General features: G+C 40.9%; 1 protein-coding gene across 1 annotated transcript in view; it reads left to right on the top strand.

Annotated features, from left to right (window-relative positions):
* TTBK1 (tau tubulin kinase 1) overlaps positions 1-20,613 on the top strand; it is a 75,718-nt gene that overhangs the window by 19,658 nt on the left and 35,447 nt on the right. The window contains exons 4-8 of the mRNA XM_083857908.1: positions 252-392; positions 1,660-1,764; positions 14,994-15,059; positions 16,558-16,650; positions 17,296-17,421. Of these exons, the coding sequence (XP_083714034.1) occupies positions 252-392; positions 1,660-1,764; positions 14,994-15,059; positions 16,558-16,650; positions 17,296-17,421 (531 nt within the window). The remainder of the gene's footprint in view (positions 1-251; positions 393-1,659; positions 1,765-14,993; positions 15,060-16,557; positions 16,651-17,295; positions 17,422-20,613) is intronic.

Below are 20,613 nucleotides of genomic sequence, written 5' to 3'. Positions count from 1 at the left end.
GCTGTGCCTAATGCACAAATAGTGACCAGCTGACTTCCCAAGATAACAAGCTGGTGTCTTCTTATCAGCAAGTGCATCACTTAGACACTAAAATTAACTACTGGAAGATCTTATTCAAGAAATAAAGCAGACATGAGATGAGCTCCTCTCTGAGTGGCATGTCTGCTTTTTTGGGGTTGCATGTTAGAACTCACAGCTGTGAAAGGCTCTGCTTTCCTGTCATGGTTTAAGTGTTTTATTGACTGTTTCAGGGCCGAAATCTTGCAGATCTCAGAAGGAGTCAGCCTAGAGGGACTTTCACACTGAGCACAACACTGCGACTGGGCAAACAGATTCTGGAATCAATAGAAGCCATTCACTCTGTGGGATTCCTGCATCGTGACATCAAGCCTGTATGTTGTTTTGGAAATTTTCCATTTGGTTTTATGTCTCTCTGTTCTGCTTGAGTCAATAAAGACAGTCTGAGTATGGGCAGGTCTCAGCAGATACATTTAGGCTTCTTTGCACACTCCCACTGTCTGACATGTTGGCTACTTTCTATTGGTACAGAATAGTAATATAGTATTGTCCTTCCTTTAAGTGCATAGCAAACCAACTTTTATTGGCAGAGGCTGCTACGTGGTGGGTTGGTAGCTGTCAGTCATACTTGCACCAATCAAGATCCCATGATGAAGCAGTCTAGTTCTGAATGGTCCTTTGGAGTCCAGCCAATTATCACTGTAAAAGTTGTTCATAAAGGAAGTCTTGTTCTGTGACACATCACTTGAAAAAATGCTAATTCATGTATTTGACTTAGCTAAATCATGCTCTTAATGCTGTATAAGTGATTGCCAGAAGAATTGGAGCACAGTTTCCAGTGTCAGAAACACAGTCACATTGTTGGTCACCTGCCTAGGCAAAGCACAGTAATTACAAGTCTCATTGTAGGAGCCAGTCTTCTTCCTATAGCTGTTCACTACTTGACCTGAAAACTTGTTACTATGCCGTACCTGAGACCAACTTCCTCTGAGCAAACTCATTCACTCCTTTTAAAATCAGCTGCTTTTGGCTGACCAGATTTAGCTGAAAATCAGTCACTGATGTGATTGGGTACAAATCCTTTAGCAGCCACCCATTATGGTAAAGAATAGAACGTTAGGATTGAGGTTAAAAAAGGAAGCTGCTCTGTTTGCTTATTGGTTTATTTACTAAGAACCAAGCCTGGTAGTTTCTATATGCCTGAATGTTCAGAAAGATCTAGGGAATGCAGTGCAGTAAATGGAGATCCTGGGAGTTAGGGCAGAATAATTCATGCTAGCAGCTGAACCATGAACAACAGCATTTGTCTACAAGAACTCCAGCCTGTTATGCAAGTCATGGAGTTCTCACTGCAGAGCTAGTGGTGTCAATTGTGTTTTTCTCAGAGCAGCTGAAATTTAGCTACACTAATGTGAATTCTAGCAATTTTGAGGCTCCACAGTCTCTTATCTGCAAAGTGAATTTCTAATCAAGGCAGTGGTTCTCTAATCATGATGTTTAAGGTACATCTTAAAGTTAATCTCTTTGACATATTTCCACCAGAGACATGTGAAGCTACATGATGGAATCTTGCTAACAAATGGCCACCCTTACCCAAGCTGCTGACATCAGTTTGACTTTTTTCTTTCCTTCTTTGACCAGTCCAACTTTGCCATGGGCCGCTTACCTTCAACATACAGGAAGTGCTACATGTTAGACTTTGGTCTGGCCCGCCAGTACACCAACACTACTGGGGAAGTTCGACCAGTAAGTACATTTCAAGGAGTATTTTTCCATTTCTGCAGCTGATTAGGAATGGAAAAGTTTTGTGGTTCTGTTTGTTTTGTTGTCAGTGTGCGTGGTTATTATATTGCACTGCATTTTCTGCAGTGAGAAGCAGCAAGTGACTTCAGCTGAGTTGGGGGATCTACAAAGGGGTGATTGTGTCTTAAGACATGTGTGGCCTTTTTCTCTCTTTTATTTCATTTAGGATTATCATGTTTTCCAAAGGCTTGCAGTACTTACTGAGTGCAGTATAGACTAACAAAGAGAGTGAGCCCAGTGTTGGCCATGTAACTTCTGTAGCCCCAGGGGACTGGTCTAGTTCAATTCTCTGTGGTCTGGGGAAACAGATTGGTGTATTTTTTAAAGCTTTTTATGAAAAAGTGTGCTAGAAGTTAGAGGCTGACCTGATCTCTGAGGCTGAACTTACTGTGAGCTGCAGCCTGTAGTGCTGTTCTCACCCTTCCTGGCTTTGGTATTATGTCTACTGCCTCTATCCAGATTTCCTAGCAGGGATGTTTCAGTGGGCCTGCCTGGAGAGGAGGTAAGAGCAGAGGGCATGACTTGTGCCATGTAATACGGGTTTTATCTTCAGTTCTTTTACCAGCACAGTGTTATCTGGGGTCACTCATAAGGAAGCTTCAGATATTCTAGGATCTGTCAGAGAATTCCTAGATTATTTCAAAACACAGTGCAAGCAGAAAATGCTCACACAATATCTCTGTTTATCATCCTAGGCTTACAGCTTTTGATCTGTATACCTTTTCTACCTGCAAGATAATTGTTGTTTGGGAAAATGCTGATAATGTGCTAGCCAAATACAGAAACTCTGTAGTGCAGGGTATGGTTGGGGAATAGGAAGAAAGCAAAGGCCAGTGAGCAGATTTTATGTCTTTAGTAGACAAATACAGTTGGGGAATTTTTTTTTTTCTTCTTTCATAAATATTTTCAGTTTTCTTTTTCCCTGTAGTTGGGAGCAGCTCCAAAGGTGGTGCCTGCCTCTTATTCTTAGAAAGACACACATTACATGTAGGAGAGGGGAATACAGGTGACCTCGTCCCTGATAAGTAACAGCTGTGTTAATTACCCAATACAGCCTTGCCCCTGATGAATGACAGCTATATCCAGTAAAGATAAGTGTGATAAAAGGGGGTGGGTTAGCTGATGAAGAGGATCATGATAAAGGAGGAGGAACCTTGATCCTGAGGAGAAAGAATCCCTGCTGTGGGGTCAGTCTGGGTCTGCAGTTTTGGCCTGTTGTTTGGAACCTGCAGTCATAGGCTAGCTGGTAAAAGCCTCCATTCATAGTCTGCCAACTAATACCTGCAGTCAGAGGCTGCAAGGGAAACCTACAGTAGGAGCTGCTGCAGGCAGAGTCAGTGAACGGTTGGGGTCAGGATGGCTGAGCTGTGAAGAAGAACAAACCAGGACCCTTTTCATGCTGTGATGAACAAGAAGTCTATGTCTCAGCTCGTTTCTACCCTCTAACAAGAGGGCTGCTGCAACAATTACATACTACTGGACTTCCTTGTCAATGCTTTTTAGTTTGGGGATAACCCTTCTCTATATTGCCCCTTACAAAATATAGCCCCACTCCTTTCCTCTTTCTGCAGTCAGCATTCAAGTCCATTACGTATTGAAACTTGCATTTGATTTTCTGCAAAATTTATTCATTTCTTAATGAAATAATTATTTATGTCTGTATTTCAAGTCCCATTATTTGAACACTGTTTTCTTTACAATTAAAGAAATTATTTTTTGCTAATGTCTCTTCTTTTTTAAGGCTCTGTTTTGTTCTTTCCTCACCGTAATTTAAAATGACTTGGTTTGCTCCCAGGCCCTGTTTTTAGAAACAGCTCTACATCCAGCCTTTTCCAGGGAAAAGATTCTTCAGCTGTGTCTTGCAAGCTGTGTCCTGCTTGGGTCGGTGAGGGGGGCTTTGTCAGAGTGCAGGACTCTGAGAAGGTTGGTCTTCATTCTGGTCAATCTGGTGATTCATTGCTTGCTTGCCACAGATGGGTCTCATAGAAGGATGAATTACATGATCTTTTCCTAAAAAGATATATGCCATTTCCAGAGGGGTGGGAGCATGCTTTCCTGAAAGGAGTGAAAAGTCTCCATTCATTTGGGATATAGGAGGATCATACAGGGTGAAGCCTCATATACCTAATGTACCTATTCTCCCATGCCACACTTCAGGGAGTCAGCCTTTTTGACAGAAATGATACAGCAAAAAAACGCATAAATATTCACTTCAGTACCTTTTAATGTTATACAATAGTTACTGGGCTGTTTGATCCTTTTGTGTCCCTGCTGCCTGACACTGCTTTGAGTCCCACTTCTCAGACCCAGGCATTTGTCTGGAGAAGCAGAGTGTGATTGCTGCCCAAGTAATGCACTGAAGATTAGGAAGGAGATGGAGTTGAAGGGTGGTATGAAGGCAAGAGAAATGAGACATTTCGTGGTATTGTTTTTGGGTTCTTTTAATAAGAACTTTATCACTTGTTTCACTGAAGAAGTAAGGTAAGCCAGTAAGGTAGGGGTTTTTTTCTCCATCCTCTTTCCATTAATTTATTCATGAAGAAGATATGTTTTTCAGATTTATAACATAATCATTGTGAGCTGAGTATTTCTGTAGTTTGGTTCTGATGTACAATACACAAGGTAGGTGAGGAAAGGGGCTCACTTTCTTTTTTTTGGAAGCATGTCTGGATTTTGCTTTCAGTCATATTCAATTTTTTAGTGGAAGTTTTCTGCTCACATACATTCTCTGCAGTTTCCCATAGTTTCAGAAGCATTGTCATACTTTATGAATGATACCATAAAAGTATCAGCTCTTTTCATATCCTGTGAAATTCAGAGCCACAATCTATCACCTTTTCAGAAAGTCTCTGAATGACTTTCCAGTAATACAGATAATGAGCCAGGTCTTTAGGATGCTGTGGGTTTATTGGGTTTTGGGTTTTTTCTAACTTACCTCTTGCCTCTTACTTTCTAGAGATTGATTAAAACTTGGAAGTGGGATCATTTCTACTCTGCATAATCTTAATTAGGCTTTGTTTTTTCCTCTGTGCTCAGCTGTTACGACTCTGGCTTCCCAGGCCTTCTTTCAAGGGCTACCCCAACAGCTTTTACATGGGAAGCTGTTACTCTCCTGAGCCTTTGAGTGTTACAGGTTTGATTTCTGTGTCCCTAAAGAGGATGGCTACTTGACAGTTCAGCTTGATAGCTCAGCATTTGTAAAGTCATGGCCCACTTGATGTAACTAAATTCAGATTTATTCTGAATCTGAATTTATACTGTGCTTCTAGGAGAACAAAATTGATCTCCCTTATGTGGGTGCTAATATCAGCACAAATGTTAGTCCTTGGAGAAGAGCTGTTGTGGCACAGATTTGCTTTCATAGGAATGGTCTCACCCCTCTGTTGCTTGCCCATTGCCACATGTTACAAAGTCTGCTGGGCAACAGTCTGTAGGAGCATACATTGCTATATAAAGGCAGAAGATGGTAGGGGCCAGACGGTGTGTAAGGAAGCATCAACAACCTTTCTTCCCTCTGTTGGCAATCAGGGAAGCTCAGCTGTTCTCTGCAGTCTCATTATGTGATATTTCTTTGTGGGTTGTAGAAGTCAGGCTTTGATAGTTACTCCTTTGGACAGGCAGAGCAGATGTGCATTGGTCGTGTAGCCATGTGGTGTCTGTGGTGTGCTGGGAGCTGCTTAGGGCCAGGCTGAAGGCTCTTACTTTGGCTACCAGCAGCATTTCTGGCATTTGGATCACAACCAACATCCTGGCTAGCAAGGGGGACTCTGGCTATTATGCTAAACAGGACAGACTGCTAGTGGACAAAAAATAATTAATATTTTCAGTGTGTTTTGTTTTTGAACACTTGCAAGGGCAAGCTCCTGAACAAGGAACAGTGAGGCAGCTTGCCCAAACTGCTGGAGAGATGCTGATTTCTTACTTCTCCTCCCTGCTTCTCTAAGCCACACTCTCTGTTTAAAAGATGGCAAATTCTGGTTAAGATCTGTCATCTGTATTCGGAAAGATATGTTTGACCTGAAATTTTTCATGTGGGGAGCCAGGCCCTGTGGCCCATCACCACCATTACTGCAACCCCAATGAGGCCCACGCTGTCCTGAGCAAAGTTACTGGGCTCCCTCACACCCTTGCTTTGTTAAGTGCTGTCTCAGCTGCTCCAGCTGTTATCAGTTTACTGTCCTAATTATAAATGCCAGAAAGAGAGGGGAAAAATTAAATCAAAATTTTCATGCTTTTCATGCCAAAGTTTTTGTTAAACATTAGGAACGAGCCTCACAGTTACAGTTTGATATATAGGAAATGATGTTCTGAATTCAGCTGATTTCAAAATTCCTTGTTTATTGCCTCTTTAAAGGACAGCTATACTTGACACTACTCAAATGAGAGAGAGATGTATTTTGCAGTGCAATTTCTTGTAGTGTGGACCTCTTAAGAGGCGGATATTTTTGAGAACTCAGCTGTATTGTGAAGACTAGCCCTTGCCTATGTGTACAAATGCTGCAGAGAAAACTGTTGGTGGTGTGCTACTTTCCCTTAGAAAAGCTGTGTAGACTTCTAATTAGAAAGGTAGCTATCCCAGCTAGTTACGTTTCTGCTGATTTTGTTCTTTAGGAGGGTGTCAAATTTTCATTCTGATGTGTGGGGCCTGAACCAACATTTTGCCTTTTAAAAATTGGTATTGTACATGCAAGATGAAACCAAATGCATCTGCCCTGTGACTGGCCTGTAGGATATCCAGAAGCATCTCCTTTAGGACTGGAGACAGGTTACCTGAGATGAATAGAGCCAGTGATGCAATTGCTATGGCCTATATGGAATAGGATGATGAAAACTACACCACCTTTTTAGTGCCTTTGTACAAACCTAGATGCAATTGATGCATAACATACCACCCATCCAGTTTCAAAGATGATGTTGCAGATCTAAGCAGTGTTCAGGAGACAGTAGTGGCAAACTTGTGTGAAGAGGGATTAAAAAGATTGGGATTTATAATATGCACAAGAAGATGAATGAAAGGAATTTTATTGAAGTCTCTAAAATACTAGTGCTTGCAGTTGCAGGGAATACTCTTCTGAGAAACAAGTCTGGTTTTTTCTTCCCGATTTTCTCCCTTTCCCTTATTCCCTCCCATGCAAAAAGTCTTTTGTGAAGAATCCCAAGACCTTTTGTAACAAATTTTATGTTGCAGGATGCAGTGATATTTTTTAGTTTATTAACTATTATCTCCCCTAGACATAACCTTCTGCTGTGGTTCAGATAGAGACATGAGCAGTTTTATTCACCATGACATCCTGGCTGTACAACCCACCTTTGCCATGCAGCAGTATCAGTAGTCAGTGTTAAGACAGCAGAACTAAGCAACTGGGGAATGAACTGAAAATTTTTTTTTTTTTTAAATATGTAGAATTCTCTTCTTTAAAATGTGCATAAATCAAAATTTTCATCTTGCATTAATTTTTATAGTAGCGAGCTGGACTAGCAGCATCTGTTTGATATGGAGAGCTAAGGCTGAGAAGAAAATGTGAACTTGAAGGGGGAAATGCACATAAACATTGTTATGCAGATGATGAACAATATATGCTTATGTAATGGAGGTGTTCTGAGTCACGAAGGTCTCCTGTGCTAATGTAGGTCAGGTTTTGGACAAGAACTCCTTGATCACTGCTTGGCTCTGCCTGTTTTGTCACGTGCAATGCAGAAAGCATGTGCCTTTCCTCTGTCCATGGTACCCTGACTTCAGAAATGTGTTCCCTGTGGCTCCACAAATATTAATTGAAAGTGTTCAAGGGTGTAGCAGCTTGATCTTAATTATTTATTTGAAAATAGAGGCTATGTTTTTCCTGAAGCCTCTCTCCAGTGCAGGGAGACAGTGGACTGTTCTGTTCAGCAAGCATTTTATTTTAGCTTAGTCAGCTGCAGCCCATTGATTAGATCTCTATCTCCTTGTGGCTCAGACTGCACTGCAGTAGTTTGCAGTGCCTTGCTGGAGAGACTGCACATGCACGAGGGCGGCTCTGGGAGTCAGTGGGCACAGGGATGACGGTGTAGGCAGGACAGTGCACAGCCTGTGCAGAAGAGCGTGAGGAAGGCTGAAGAAATGTGTCAGCTAATTGAGAAAAAGGTATTTATCTTCCAAATGTCTGTGCATGGTGTTAAAAATAAACTTCGCTGCAGTGAGCAAGGTATTAGAAGAGGAGATGATGGCATGTTTTTCTACTTAGTAGTTTTCCCCCCACTGGAAAATGAGCTATGAAATAACACAGAGGACAGGAACTTCTACATCCTACCCCAGATACTCAGACATAGAAGCCCAGTAGCTTTATACTTGTTTTGTACTTGAAATACATGTAAATCTGTAGTATTACATAAGGAATTAACATTTTGGAGTAGAATAACAGATTTGTGAAGCTGTATTACTGTATTAGCTTGGGAGGGAACATAATTTTTGTCTCAAACTTTGTATTGTAAAAAGGTAATCCCAGGAAAGGCTGAAAACACAGTACAGTTGCATTTGTTCAGAGATGAGGAAAAGGAAAAAGAATGGACTTAGGTCTTAAAAACATCGCACATTTAATACATAGTAGAGATGCAGTTTCACTGGGAACGGGTTAGTTATAAAACAAATAGTCATGAAAACTACGTTAAAGTTCTCAATGTTACTTTCATTGCTGGAATAGCAAATTTGGGCTTGAGAAAGGGAGATTATGTTCTGATTTAAAATGTCACAGTTACAGAAATCCAATGCTGTTGAAATTAAATGTATGGAAAGCAGACTAGGTGATGGATTTGAAACTCCCTTAGCAAATGGGGAATCTGGTGTCTTGCTACCTGTGGCTCTTTCTCTGCTTTCCTCACCATAAAGCCCGGGGTCAAAGAGGGTGATCTTAGATCATCTACATCAGGTTGTTGTTGATTTTATTTTACACAGCAGCTGCAAAAGAGATAAGGGAAAAGGAAGCACAAGTCAGGCTCAAATTTATGTATACCTGCAGGGGACTGAGATCCCATTTTCCATCTCTTGAGTGCTTTTACTACCAAGCTGCAGGGGGTATACATTACATCTGAATGTGTCATTCCTTCTGGTTGATGCTATTCCACTTGAAGCTCTGATTATTCTTCCCACTTCTCTTCCCACTGGAAATGGAGGGAGAAATATAAAACTTACTGTGGCTGGTGATGAGGCAGCAGAGGCTTTACTCCCTAGGCAAATGAATGTTGGATGTGAGTTGGATTGTAGGTCAGATCTCCCCTCAGTCAGGTAAGTGCATTTGCTGCCAGGTCATACACTTCCTTCCTCTTTTTAATAATTATTCATGTATTCCATGCAAAAGGTTTCCTTTCCAACCTGTGTGTTCTTAAACTTGCATCTCAAAGCACCCTGTGGCTTAGGGATGAGAGTGTACTCTGGAAGGAGGGAGGTGTGGTTTTCATGGCTGTTCAGAGGGTGGGGAGGTTTGAACTTCAGTGTGCTGCATCTCAGTGATTGCCACAAATATCTTTTGTCTTCTTCCTTTTGATAGAAAAGAATCATCATCTCCATCTGGTTCCAGGAAAGCATTTTGAGCTCTAAATCCCAAAGGAGATGTGACTCCAAAACATTTCCATTTCAGTATTTCCCTTGGTCTGTTTCAGCAGATGAAAAACTTACCTTTCTTTCTTAGCACTCTGTTCTTTCTGTGGGGATATTTTCTGCTGCTTGTTTCCTTGTGGGACCTTGCATGTAAGAAACAAGTGCAGCTCTGAGGCCAAAGATTTCTTGTTAAAAATCGTGATAACTGAATAATAGGATTACAACTGAAATAAGCTTTTGAGTAAAAAAAAAAAACAAAACTACTCATGCTTTGTTTTTACTGTGAGAAAGACATTCTTGTCTTCAGCACAAGTTTGGGTATTGTGTGGTGCATGCTATTAAGAAAGACAAAATATCTTGGTCTTTAATGATGTTAAATTCAAGGGAAGTTTTGAACTCTCCCGAAGTAAAGTAACAATGATGGCATTTTAACTCAACTGCTTTGTGTCTTTTGATTTGGAGAGAATAGCAGGAGACTTAAATAGCTTTCTCAAAACTAAATGTCATGCAAATTTATGGAATTCTTAGGATTTGCACATTTTTAGGAAAGCTGAATAGTGAGACTCAAATAAGAAACTCCATTGTGTGGATTGTTTTTTACTTGATATACTGGAATAAGTATCTCTCAGTCAAGGTCTTCCTTCAGGTCACTGAATTGAGTTTTAAGGTTATATAATATAATATTAATCCTTGCCTCTGATGAGGATGTCCCTCAGATTTCTCTACTGTGCCATTCACAGATGCAATTACTGCTCATGTGACCTAAAAGCAGCACTGAGTTTCATCCTTCTCTCTCCCAACCCAACATTCTGCATCCCCCCCATGGAAAGCGGAACATGGTAGCAGTCACCAGGGAAAGGGAAACATGCCTGAAATTGGCAGCTGTGAAACCTCTGAAGTTGGCAAGCCACTGTTTGTGCGGAGATTGATTGTAAGAAAGCAAGGTCGTGATTGCAGAAAAAACCTCAAATATCTTGGGTGAGAACCCCTAACAATTCAAATAGGAAAGGGGACATTGCTGTTGATTTTTAGAAACTTGCGTGCTGTTGTTAGAACTTGCTCTGGATGAAAAGGGCAAGAGATGAGAGAGCAAATACCCTTGTGGGCTATTAGATCAGTTTGGTTAGGGGAGGAAGGGGAGTGTACCCATCTGATAATTGTAGGAAGGAAAACCACAGTAGAAGCATACAAGTGACCCGTGGTAAGAATGTCTGCATGGCTGCTCTCAGCTTTATTTTTCCAGACATTAGGTGTGATGTGCAGGCAGGGGAAGGTTCTCCCTAGAGGGCCCCCTCTCACCACTTACAGAGCACTCACAAATCACACAGGCTCACGCAAGGCTTCGTGTCTAAGTGAGATTCAGCACAGGATGGGCCAACAGCCCTGGGAGGAGTGATGGGAGATGGCAACAGCTAAATAAAACACAGATTTCTGTTGGGATACAATGTTGAATATTTTTTAATTCATTTCTGTTTAATTTTTTTCTCATTTTGTTGTTTTTTTTATCATGTTTTTCTTTGGGTTTCTCTCTGTTTTACAGTTCTTTTGGGCTCTTCTTTTGAGGCTGTGTTTGATGCGTTGGCTTCCCATCCGCTGCTCGTAACCATCTCTGCTATGAGTTGTGAGTGAGCCATCACCATGCTTCTGGGTTTTCATTTTGGTTTGTGCTTTTGTTATATATGGAAGTCCAGATTGCACCTGGTTTTCTTTTTTCCCTCATGATCTATTTGTTTTTCAGCAGGATTGTGACAGCTACCTAAATGTGATGCAAAGGCCTAAGAACACTTGGGATTCTGCCTGAGGGGCTGGCAGATATTTGGGTGGTGCCAGACTGATTTTATCAATTCTGTAGTTTCAGAGGCAAGGGAAGGGGAGTTTTCTCATCTTGCTTTTCTGTCTCCAGCTTCCTCTATTCATTTCTGACTCCCTACGGGCATAAAATATGATGCAGTCATTAAGGATTCTACAAAATGCTTCTGTTTAAATTAAAAAGTCAAAATGTATGTAAGAGGTGTGGATTTTGTCCCCACCAGAAGAGGGAACAAAAGAAGCAGAAGGTTCCTAGAGGTCACAGGGATACTTCCTTTTAGTTCAATTAAAGCTTTCTTTAAGTTTTTCTTCTTACCGCAACCTTTCCAACAAGTCATTTCTATCCAAGATATATCTCCGAATGCTTTCCATGATCTGTGGCATCTCCTCTCTCATTACCATGTTCTCTTCAAACTGTGCTAACTTATTTTTCACGTTCTTACTGCTGAAAGTCCTTTTCCTGGTTTCAGGGGAGATAGGTTCATATCCTAGATGACAGCAGGCCTGCCAGGGGCAAAGATGGTGCATCTCATGAGGTGTCTGCGCAGATTTCCAGAAAGCTGGGGAGGAACCAGTGGTCATGAGAGTACCACAGTCACAAGAAACAGCAGGAGGAAAGTACTGGCATCCAAATACAAGTTTTGAGGAAGGCAGCTGGAAACTGGGACATTCAAAATATCCATTTCCTTTTGCCAGTGAGAAAAAAGGAATTATTTTAATCTCTATGAATGAAAATGGTGTGAGGAGCAGGGATTCACATTAATGAGGAAATATGAGCACTCCAAATAAAAGAGGAGTGTGCAGGAAAGACAGACTTCATGTGAATCATGAGGGAGACACTGTTGGCACTTGAAATGCAAATGATCCTGAGTGTTTGACCTGGAGAATGATGAGTGTATAAGAGCACAGTTTGGAAAATACATCCACTTCATACAGAATTTTGTTACCTAGTTCTGTGTCTGTCTGTGAGGTAGTCTACATCACTAACACAGTGAAAAGAACACAGAGTATATGTTTTGCTCTCTGGTAGTGATCTAGCACATTCTCCCAAGCTGAGACTGATTTTAAACCAAGCTTCTAACACAATGCAGTGCTTTAGCTTTGTGGTAGACACAATATCAGTGAAAGAAGAAATACAATTTATAACATTTTTTTATAGTGATACTGATGTGTAAAAAAAAAAATCATGTATGGTTTAAAATTGTATTTCAACTTGCCAGCTTATTTTATATTCACAAATTTGGGGATTCAAATCAGTTGGATTATGTATGACTTCATAGTCTGAAGCTCCTAACTGTCGCAGTTTTCAATTCTGTGTCAACTGTGGACTGGTCTGGACAACAAGAATGCTTTATCCAGGCTCTTTTCCACTGCTGGCCAATGCAGTGATGTGATGAAGTTCATTAACTGGAAGAAATGAAGTGTGTAAAGAAATCATCTGCAAAACTAATGTTTATAGATTCAGAAAAAAGTCAATAATAGTTGCGTATGCAGCATGTGCTACAACAAATGCTCAGGGAGGAGCTGTTTGTTTGGATGGAAAACAAGGTATCTCCACAGCCTGGGAAATACTTGACTGCAGTGACCAATTCCTTGTGACTGGCAGGGCAGGCAAATATGGTTAAAAGAGGTGCAACCTTTATGAGCAAAAGACACTGGTACACAGTTAGTATATGCCTGTTGTGCTCAAAGGATTCTAAAGGTCCTGTCAAAACAGTTTCAAAGTCTTGCTCAGTTGTAGTCCCCTTCCTACCCTGAGGTCCCAGGTGAGAGAGTGGAGGGAAAACCCTCTGGGTTCAGATGTGGGACAGCTTGGGAGCAGCCAGTCGTGTTGGCTGTGGGACAGATGCATGGTTAAAGGTCTGCACCAAAAGCTGGGCTTTGCTTTGCTCCTGAGAGAGGAGAGGTTTGCCACCAGTGCTTGCAAACGGCCTGGCATTGGTTTCAGAACAGATCTAATTAAAGACTGCACAGATAGCTTGTCTGCCAGAAAGAGTAAGTATTGATCTAAAACAATTTTTAGAAACATTGCTGACATACTGAACCCAGCACATGTGGTACTTGGATCAGTACTTACATGGACTGAAAAAATGGAGTATTTTTTATTCTGAAAACATCACAAATGTTAGAATTTTCACAATACACACTTACTCATGAAAAGTATCTAAACACACTATTTTCTATTCATAATGGAAAAAGAGGAATGTCCTCTTCCTTTTGAATGTGTAGAGCAAATTTATGGTGATGGCTGTATTCCAGTGGCCAGTATTTTTCTTTTGAGGAATTTACATCAGTGAATTCTCTGGAATTCTGAAAAATACTTTGCAGTTGTTTGTGCATAGGAATCCTGAATTGCATAGTTCTGAGAGCAATGAGATACATGATGACAAATACAATATCTCTACTATTACCTGCTGCTAAATAAGTATCTTATAGCTCAAGCTGGTGTACTTCAAGATTAAATGCTGGATTAAGTGCATGGAATATGCATATGGGTTCCCTTTGTGGAGTATCTAATTAGCATAAACAAGTTGTAAAGATAGACTTGCAGGGTTTTTTTGCTTAGAGTCATAACTGAAAAGCTGTACTGTACACCATACAGGTGTGGGTATGTTACATGATGTTGGTGAACTTGTTAAAAAAATTGAAATTTTATTCTTCCTAAGAATATCAAAATTCACAGCAACTTCCCTGCACCCAAAAGGGAGCAACTGAATTGTATGTATTTAAAGTGACAGAAGGGTGCTCTAGAATAAAAGTACAGAGTTTTAAGCCTACTTCTGGAAGTACTGGCATAGCTGAAAGAACAAACTTGAATCCACTGACCTCAATGGGACAAGTTACTTAATTAACTGGTTACTAATATGCTTGATTTTCTGCTGGAGTAGGATCTTCATTTTGAGTATGTTTAGTTCTTTGTTCAAGCTTAGCCTTATGATGAAAGAAGTCTGGGCCTGAACCTGGTTTACTGCACTTTAAAGCACTGCTTTTAAGTCTCGGTAACTCCGGTGCTTCTAGTTCAGCTAAGAATTTGGTGGATGTCATTAGTTAAATGCAAGTGTTTTTCAGAATGACATCTACATTAAGTGAATTCACATGGTCTAATGCAGTAGAAAGAGTTGAAGAGTTGCTCACGCCCCAAAGCAGAGAAAGCCTCCAGATGAGACAAATAAGTCACAGGAGGACTGCCTTTCCACACCTACTATATCAAGCCTTTAATTCACAAGGACATGAAAAAGAGAATCAGGGAAAGAGAAAATAAAGATAGGATATACTGGGAAGAATCTGGAAGAAAGCAAGAACTCTGAAAGTCGGAGGTTCATGTTTCGCTGAAGTCTTACAGAAGATGCTGACCAGCAGTGTCAGCAAATCTTTGTGGTCATCTGTCAGAGTAGGTGGTCCCCATTTCCATCCTGACCAGGCCATCTTCAGGCTTTGCTTAGCTCATGTTACTCATGACTCAGTTTTGCACTTCTTTACTAGCTTTTCGCTTGATCTGGAGTTTAAAAAGGAAACTCTCATCCTGGTTAATGCTCTTACCTCTATGCCTGGACTATTACTGTTCTAACACAGCACTGTAACCACCTTGCCTTCTCTGTGAAGTGAGCTTTCCTAGAAACACAGAATTGGAGAACGCTCTCTGTGTAGGTAGAGCACAAGGCGGCAGTAAGAGCCTTGTATTCCTCAGGTGCATACAAAACAGCAGTTCAGACAAGAAGTTCTCAGGAGTTGGCTGCACAGGGGATTCATCCGTCTGCTCTGTTTCTGAGATATTTCTCTTGTCTCCCTCCAGCCTCGCAACGTAGCTGGTTTCCGAGGAACCGTCCGCTATGCCTCCGTGAATGCACACAAAAACAGGGTGAGTATTTTGGAGTTATAAGGAGATACCAGTAAGATAATTCCCCCTCAGAAACATGTTTTCAGGAGCAAAGGAGCAAGAGGTGTGGGTTCTGGTATGTTATCTACAGAAGTTAGTCTCTATCAGAAGATTTACATTAGATAGTTAAGGCTGTTAACTGTAAAATCAACATTGTACTTCAGTTATTGGGTCCTCTCTAGTTGGCAGACTTAAAAATTATAATTATTGCATTCCAGACACTTTTTAAGGTCAAAAGTAAACCACACGGAAGAGGAAATCTGGTTAAGTGCCAGGCTGCTTACTGCTGGTTTCTAGCAGAACTTGGGCAGGAATTGCCAAGTGCCAGGTCACCAAATCTATTCTTCATCTGTTTTTCTAATCTAATTTTTGATATTAACATTGTGCCCTCAGGAGACGAGCCACCCAGTGAAAGTTAGGGTTTATTTTCCTGAAAAGAGCCATTATCTACGTAGTGTCTGGCCTGTTTGGCTATAAATGCTTCTAGAAGGCTCATCTAACATTCTTCTCAAAACATTCCTCTCTCCTATTTTGTTAGTGATCCTTTGCAGACAGTATTCAGTAAGTTTGGACAATACTCTCAGGCACTGCATGTGGTTCTTGAGGTGTCCTGCACAGGGCCAGGAGTTAAACTCAATGATACTGATGGGTCGCTTCTAAGTCAGCATCTTCTGTGGTTCTAAGTTCTGCATTTCTGTTGCTAAGTGCCTGCCAGATGGAAACTATCAGCCCTCCTGCATTACTTCCAGGTTTCTGGCCTTACTTGGAATGTGATACAGGATTACTTGTGACATATGAAGAAATGTCAAGTTTTTTTAGAGAAGGTGGAAGTTATTGGCTACAAAAGGTGGAAAGTGTGATGTGGGGAGGGCAGCGGAATGCCATCATGAATTCTTTCTGTTTCTAGAGAAATGCAGAGAAACCTGAGGTATAATTTTTGCAAGAGCTGAGTAGGCCCAGCTGTAGCTGGCATCAGCTCAATGTATATTTAGACACAAAAATTGCTGTATAATGCAGGCTATTTTGAGAAATCATATCCTAGACATTGGAAGTTGAGCACCAAAAATGAATTCATGTGCTTTGACAAATTCAGCCTTTATCCCCATGTTTCCATTCCCGGTTCACTAACCTGGGAGGAGAGATTTATGTGGAAATGTTATAAATCTATAAATCTGTGTTGTGGTGCACAATGGTGAGTCTTTTGCAAAAACCCTTGAGCAAGTTTGAATGATATTTAGGCTTAAAAATAATAATAAAAAATGTTCTATATACAGTTTAGGGTTTTTCTTATTTGAGGTTATTCTGTTTTCCATTAGTAAATATGTATCTTTAGCCTTTTATTTGGCTTCTTTAATCATTGACTGGGAAGTATGGCTTCTCTTCCTGCCTTTTAAAATGAGGTAGCTCATCTGGAGAGTACACCTGGACCCCTCAGCAGTGTGGAACTTTGCTCCTCAGTCTTGGTGTCTCTTTTCTCCAGGAGATGGGTAGACATGATGATCTGTGGTCTCTCTTTTACATGTTGGTGGAGTTTGCTGTTGGTCAGCTTCCATGGAGAAAGATCAAAGATAAGGTAAGAAAACTGGTGTCTGTGCTTAAGAGAGGGCGCTACATTTTAATTATTATGACTCTTTATTATTCCTCTTGCAGCTCAGTGCAGCTTTTTTTCTGGAGTCAAGCCAGAGTCTCCTTTTTATCAGATCTTGCTGTGAGATGCTAACCTGCTTTTGTGTGTTCTGATACAAAGGGTGGGCTTCTCTTATTTGGAGTAACTGGACATTTTTTAATGCACATTGTTAATTATATTTGATCAAGTGGTTTTAATTTTTTCAAAGTAAACAGTACAGGTGGACAGACTGGAGCCTTTAGAAAGACAGAAGGGTAACACCTTGTTGTGCCAAACAGGCCAAACAGGATTTGAAATTAGAAAGTTAAACAGAATAAAGCTAAGTGTTCGTGTTGTTGGAAATACTTTGTACTAAAGAATAAAATCCCTGGAAAGAAGTAGGTCACCTGTGCAGCAAGCTTCTGACTCAAGAATCCCCTTTGACATCTGCCTGCAGTGCTCAACCTCCTTGTGCCTTGGACAGCAAAGAGAAGTATGTAGACACTATGCTGAGTCTAGGAAGAGTCTGTGTTCCGGGAATGATAAGTCTTTATAAATGTGAAGAAATGGAAGAGATTCTTGGCTCTGAAATTTTGTCTTGTTTTTTTCCAGGAGCAGGTTGGCATGATAAAAGAAAAATATGAACACCGAATGCTGCTAAAACACATGCCTTCAGAGTTCCACCTTTTCCTGGATCACATTGCAAGCCTAGACTACTTCACCAAGCCAGACTATCAGGTAGGAGCCTATCTTTGCTACCAGTGTGATGCATGGCACTCTAGATTGGCATTTAGATTTTTTTGACATTTCCATGGATGTGTTTATAACTGTCTGAGGAATACCTTTCCTAGAACCATGAGAAAGAGGCTAGACTGTACAGTTCTTCAAAATGTCAAAAGTTTCTTCATCTCCTTCCACCACCCTGTCCAAAATAATCCTGGACTATACACCAGCTAGTTCCTCCCAAACAACACAGTATTTCTGGCTTTCATTAAGACACACAAATTTTGAGGTACTCCAAATGTGACAGAATTTTGGCACAGTGTGCCAAGGTCTAAGAGCCTACCTACACTGACAGCTCAACAGTGCACACCAACCCCTTTGATGTCTTGCAGACTCATACAGGCCTTAGCCATTATTATCTCTTTCTTTAATATTCATCTAACATAGGATTTTTCCTCCCATTCAGTGTTTGCTATCAGCCTATGTGTGAGTAACTCAAACTAGCACAACAGAACTGAAGCAACTTGATTCTGTGTTGCCTTTTTTAATCACTATAGTTTTCTCCATACATTAAAGACAGAGTGATGGAAACAACATTTTATAACCAGATCAGTGCAGTCTTATCTGAGTGCCTGCTCCTGTTGATAGTGGGAAAGTGGTAGGAGGGTGTTCCAACGAACTCTCTCCAATGGTGCTTTTGTGGTTTAGCCATGTCCATGTAGTAACATAGCAACCACAAATTTTTTAAAAACTAAAAGGAAAAGGTAAATACTTTCTGGATATTGCAATGGAAAAATAACATTTGCCACTAAGAGGGAGAGCTACAGAGGGATGGAAGTGGACTGATGAGATGCAGAGGGAGCTGGATTTGTTTGTCCTGGAGTAGAGAAGTCAAAGAGGGAATCTGATTGCTGTCTTTCACTGCCTCAAGGTGAGTTGTTAGGAGAATAGAGTCAGCAAGGGAAATTGTGACTAAATCTAGGGGGGTAGAAACTTCAGAGTCTGAGTTCTTGTATATGAAACAGGTACTTAGAAAAGCTATGGAATGTCCATCCTTGGAGATTTCCAAAGATTGGCTGGATGACAAATATGATCTGCCTTTTAATTAGCTCTGCTTTGAGCAGACGGTGGGATTAGAGATTTCCAAAGCTGCTTTTGAACCTACATGCTCCTATATTCTATTCCAGTTTAAAATAATGGTGTCCTAATGGTACCAAAAAGCCGTCCTTGAGACTGAAAGGGAAGGAGATGTTTCCAGACAGAATTCAGGCAGTACAAATCACAAACAGCTCTTTCACAGTAGGCCATGTAACTGAAGCTATGAATTGCCTTTTTGCCTTCAGTTTCTTGCAGGTGCAGCTTGGGCAAGAAGCCTCCAAAAAGGAACTCCCCACAAAAGTTTGGCATCTTCAGTTGCCACTTAACACTGACTCTTCTAGCTTGACTTGGAGACCTATTCCAGACAGCAAATTCTCCAAGCATCTCAGCTTCAGAGATGTCTTTATGTTGATTTATCTGGATGTATTACTCTGAAATATTAAAAACTATACCAGAGGCCATTTGAATTTGTCGCCAGTATCAGACCCACAGAGAAATAAAGGAAATTAGGGAAGTGTGTTTACTAATATACAAAGTCATGGTTTATTTAAAAATCTGAATTTAATTTGAAGTTTTAGATTCTCCTAAGCACGTGCCATACTGAGTGGCAATTTAATCACAGTTCTGGGCCCCTGAGATGATGTCTCCAAGAGAGACATACCAGGCTATAACTAGAGACTAAGGGTGACCAGAAATCACCGCTCTCTGATGGATAGATGACACAAGTTTGCCTAAGCAGAGGAGAGGAAAATGATGATAGAATAAAATAGACTTGAGCTGTCAGGTGATGGATCTTATACCCTGTGTTTTTGTGCTTCTTGGACTCGTGGCCTCCTATGTCAGGTCTGTGCCTTTAATGGATTGCTGTCAGTGTTGGTTCATGGTTAGGATCAAACTTTCAGCACTTTCACAGCAGGAGGATGTGGGCGTTAGAGCAGCATTTTGGGGTTTTCTGACTCATCTGACAGCAAGAGGCACACCTCTTCCCTGGAAAAGTGCAGACAGGATGTAGTAGAAAATATTTTGTGCTACACTTGCATACAGTCCAGCTGGTAGAGGAGTAGTTTCAGGTATGGCTGGGGAGGTGGCTGGCTTCTCTCCCCAAAGATCTTTTTTTACAATGAGTATCAGAAAAGTAATAGTAACCTTTGCTCCTGGAAGATTATAGAAATTTAAGTGCCTTTGCCTGGGAATCCATCCTGTTCCCTCAGCTAGGGCCTTGTGAATTGCATTTCACTCAAGGAAAAATGATCACATCAGCTGTTGTTGTATGAGATAATGGCTGACCTGTACACATCCTGAGCAGCTGTGGGAAGGTAAGTTTCCTATGTGGACATCTTCCTTTAGAGTCAGTCAATACCAGATATTGTCAGAGCAATTGGGAAGGACTCCCTGTGAGCAATCAGTGCTGGTCTGAGTTCTCTCATGCTGACCAAGTGTGGTGGTTTAGCTGCAGCTGGCAGCTGTGTATCAAGCAGCTGCTCACTCACTGTACCCCCTGCACAGTGGGATGGGGAAGAGAATCAGAAGAAAAAAAGAAAAAACCACACAGGTTCATACAAGAACCATGCAATAATTGAAACAAGTAGAATATAATAATCATTACTGTAATTAAGATTAAGAAACAAAAATAAAAATAAAACCCAAGAAAAGCAAGTGATGCAAAATAAAATTGCCAGATGCCCAGCCAACTTCCCCAATTTATATACTGGGCATAACACTCTATGGTATGGAATATCCCTTTGGCCTGTTTGGGTCAGCTGTCCCAGCTATGCTCCCTCTCAGCTTCTGCTGCAGCTCCCCACCAGCAGAGCATGGGACACTGAAAATCCTTGAGTGAGGGTAGGCACAACTGAGCAACAGCCCCAAAACATCAGTGTGTTATCAATACTGTTCTCATCCTAAATGCAAAACACAGAACTGCACCAGCTATTGGGAATAAAATTAACTCTATTCCAGTTGAAAACAGGACAGCAAGTTACTAGATACCTTCCATTATAGTCCTACTGTTTTCCTACTAGAAAGTCTTGTAGGACTTACAAATCAGGAGCACACCCTTAGCAAAAGGGGACTCCTACCACTGAAGAGGTGTGCCTGATATTTAGTCTT

The sequence above is a fragment of the Zosterops lateralis genome, assembly GCF_965231275.1.
Source record: "Zosterops lateralis genome assembly, chromosome: 3".
NCBI lineage: Eukaryota > Metazoa > Chordata > Aves > Passeriformes > Zosteropidae > Zosterops > Zosterops lateralis.
Note: the sequence above shows the minus strand (reverse complement) of the source record. Positions and strands in the feature narration are given on the sequence as shown.